The sequence below is a fragment of the Besnoitia besnoiti genome (genome assembly GCF_002563875.1).
Source record: "Besnoitia besnoiti strain Bb-Ger1 chromosome Unknown contig00226, whole genome shotgun sequence".
Classification (NCBI taxonomy): Eukaryota; Apicomplexa; class Conoidasida; order Eucoccidiorida; family Sarcocystidae; genus Besnoitia; species Besnoitia besnoiti.
In genome coordinates, this window is record NW_021704081.1 from 1 (window position 1) to 3,015 (window position 3,015).

General features: G+C 37.8%; 1 protein-coding gene across 1 annotated transcript; it reads right to left on the reverse strand.

Annotated features, from left to right (window-relative positions):
• Window positions 1-1,431: 1,431 nt before the first annotated feature.
• On the reverse strand, window positions 1,432-2,765 carry BESB_042580 (cytochrome b; the record flags this gene model as incomplete). The annotated part of the gene is made up of 2 exons (XM_029362739.1): window positions 1,432-2,180; window positions 2,744-2,765. 2 exons carry the CDS (start codon window positions 2,763-2,765, stop codon window positions 1,432-1,434), a joined length of 771 nt encoding a protein of 256 aa, XP_029214624.1.
• Between the last annotated feature and the right edge of the window lie 250 nt (window positions 2,766-3,015).

Genomic DNA, 3,015 nt, shown 5'->3' on the forward strand with positions numbered 1-3,015 from the left:
CTGTCTTAAGCAGTCCAGTGGGGTGGTGGTGTACTGCAATCATAAAGAACTTGGTTGTCTGTATCTCATAACCGGAGTCATCTTCAGTATTCTAGGAACTATAATCTTTGTTTATTCGATTTGAGTTAACAGTTCTGGATCGCGGATCATTTGTAACAGAGACGATAGCTACTTATAATGTGATAATAACGATACATGGCCTAGCTATGATCTTTATGTTCTTAATGCCTGCTTTGTACGGAGGATATGGTAACTTCTTTGTACCAATATATATTGGTGGTTCGGAAGTCGTTTTCCCAAGAACTAACGCGATCTCCTATTTTCTAGTACCATTAGTGAACTCTTTTGGTCTGATCCTAAGTACGCAGTGAGCTAACTAGATACAAGGAACTTGACAAGCATTAATAGATTTATATAAACGACAAGGACATGAGTCTACTGGATTTTATAATACAGGGTTGAACTGTGGGTTAGTTTCAATGCCCAAGGCAGAGCACTGGATTGGATACCCAGGGAACTGTGCTCCCATTAATAAGAATCATATTCTAAGTCACCAGGCATGCAATACCAATCAGATAACAACTGAAGCTAGACTCCATGTTACACTTACTAAAATGGGATTCCTAGGTTGATATAAACTACCTTTTCTGGGGAGTATATACTACGAGTTGGACTACTGGTTTAGATCTTGAAGGTCTTTGTTTACCGGATCCAAGTTCTCTTGTGCTTTTCATGACCATCATGTTAAGTGCATTAGCAGAGCATAGTTAAGATGATAACTATTGTGGATATAGAACCAATTGAACACCATGTATTAATATAACAAAGATAATCAGGGTAATCTGGTATCCTTCTTGGCATAACGTTGTGTAGTTATATGAAGTACATTCCTTAATATCTGGAACAATAGATTATGGTTAGGTAGTGGAACAAGGAGAGCGTCTGTTGTACATCAACACTAGATACTGCTAATACCACTGTAGAGGTAGTATATAATCCCTGCCCGGTGCAGTAAAATGTAAACGGCGGCTGTATTATGACGGTCCAAAGGTAGGTAAATCCTTGTCGGGTAATTATCGTCGTGCGTGAAAGTTGGTCCGACTCTTCACATGTCGTTTATCTAAAACTTTCTTAAATAGAATTATCTTTGAATATGAGGATCCAGATGGCCCGACGGTTAGACCCTGAGCACCTTTACATCCCTTAAATCATATACAGGATCAAATCTTCCTTGAGCGACTCGACAGGCACTAGAGATAGCGTGAAAGCTCTTTTGATTTCCATGAACGGAGTTACATATTAGATTCTCTTCGCTCCCATGGTATTTAGTAAGTTAACATTGAAACGTATCCAGTGTAAAGTTTGAACGTAATCCAGCTTTACCTTCTATGTTGTTATGTTAACCAAATAAGTTTCATCGTTGTTGATATTTCATTGACATGTTGATAACATAAATACTAACAAACCACCGGTTTTGGATGGGATTACTTTTAACACCGCATAATATGCTAAAAAGTACCATTCAGGTACGATATGAAGCGGAGTTACAAACCGGTTCACTGGTATGGAGTTATCTGGGTGCGATAATTCAATCAAACCAAAAGCCGTTTGTAAGAAAATTAAACCAATTAGATAGGATAGACATTTAGCATCGGTCATTAACATATGAGGATAGAAGGCTACTTTAAGTGCGGAATCAATACCTGCAGGGTTACTAGAACCATTTAAATGTAAATAGAAGATGTGTAATACAATTAGAATGCAACCTACAAAAGGTAATATAAAGTGCAATACAAAGAATCGTTTTAATGTTACATCAGATACATAGTATCCACCGAGTAACCAAGGTACTAAATATGGTATTGGAGAAAGGAGATTAGTAATGACTGTAGCACCCCAGAAACTCATCTGTCCCCATGGTAGTACATAACCGAGGAAAGCAGTGGCTATAGTAAGTAGATATAAAACTAAACCAGACATCCAAGCAGTAGTTAAATAACTATAGCTGGAGTTATACATACCTCGAGACATGTGTATTAAGATACACAAGAAGACGAAAGAAGCAGTTGTTGCATGCAACATCCTAAATTCCCATCCTGCTGCTACCTCTCTAACTAGATGTTGAACACTAGCAAATGCACAAGATGCTTCAGAAGTATATCGGAACGCTAAAGTGATACCTGTAATTATTTGGAGTACAAAGGTAATTGCAACTAAGAAACCAAAGTTATAAGATGAATTTAGATTGAGAGCACACCGATAAAAGACGAGGTGTGCCCGGAATAGACTCATGGAAATTTGGTGTGTTCTCGAAACCATGCTAGCACAATAGAACTTCGTTAAATAACTACATATTAAAATGAGCGCATGTAAACTAGTCTTAAACACACCGCTCGTCACGTAACAAATCTCAAATCGTACTGTAGATTTTATATATGTACCGTAACTATAACCATGGTGACATCCAATGTTCACGCTCAATCTTACCATACATAGTACTTTTATGATCCCAGGCTGGTTTAATAAGTCAAAGTTTAGCCGGGAAGTTAGCGTCTAAAATATATAACCGATAGTCTCAACTTAGATGCACAGATGGACATAATTAATCCTTGTACGGTTTGTACCTACTTGACTCCTCAGTTTAAGCAGAACTGTAGTTTCTCGGGACTAAAGTCAGCATAATCAATAAAAAGGTTTGTTCAGCCACTGGTTCACCATCAACTACCTTGTTTCGACTTCGTACCGACTGTGTTATTGTAGCACATATCAATCCCTTAAATAGGGATATTATTCCCAAACAACCGGATCGTGTTGGCTAGGTGAACTAATCACGTTTCATAAATACAATCAGTGAAAGCTCTTTTGATTTCCATGAACGGTTAGATTATGCATTGATATCCCGTATCTTTAGCTCCCCAAGTTCGTCCGCCGTATCACGTTTCGTAATCAGCTTTACCTTCTATGTTGTTATGTTAACCAACATCGTTGTTGATATTTCATTGACATGTTGATAAC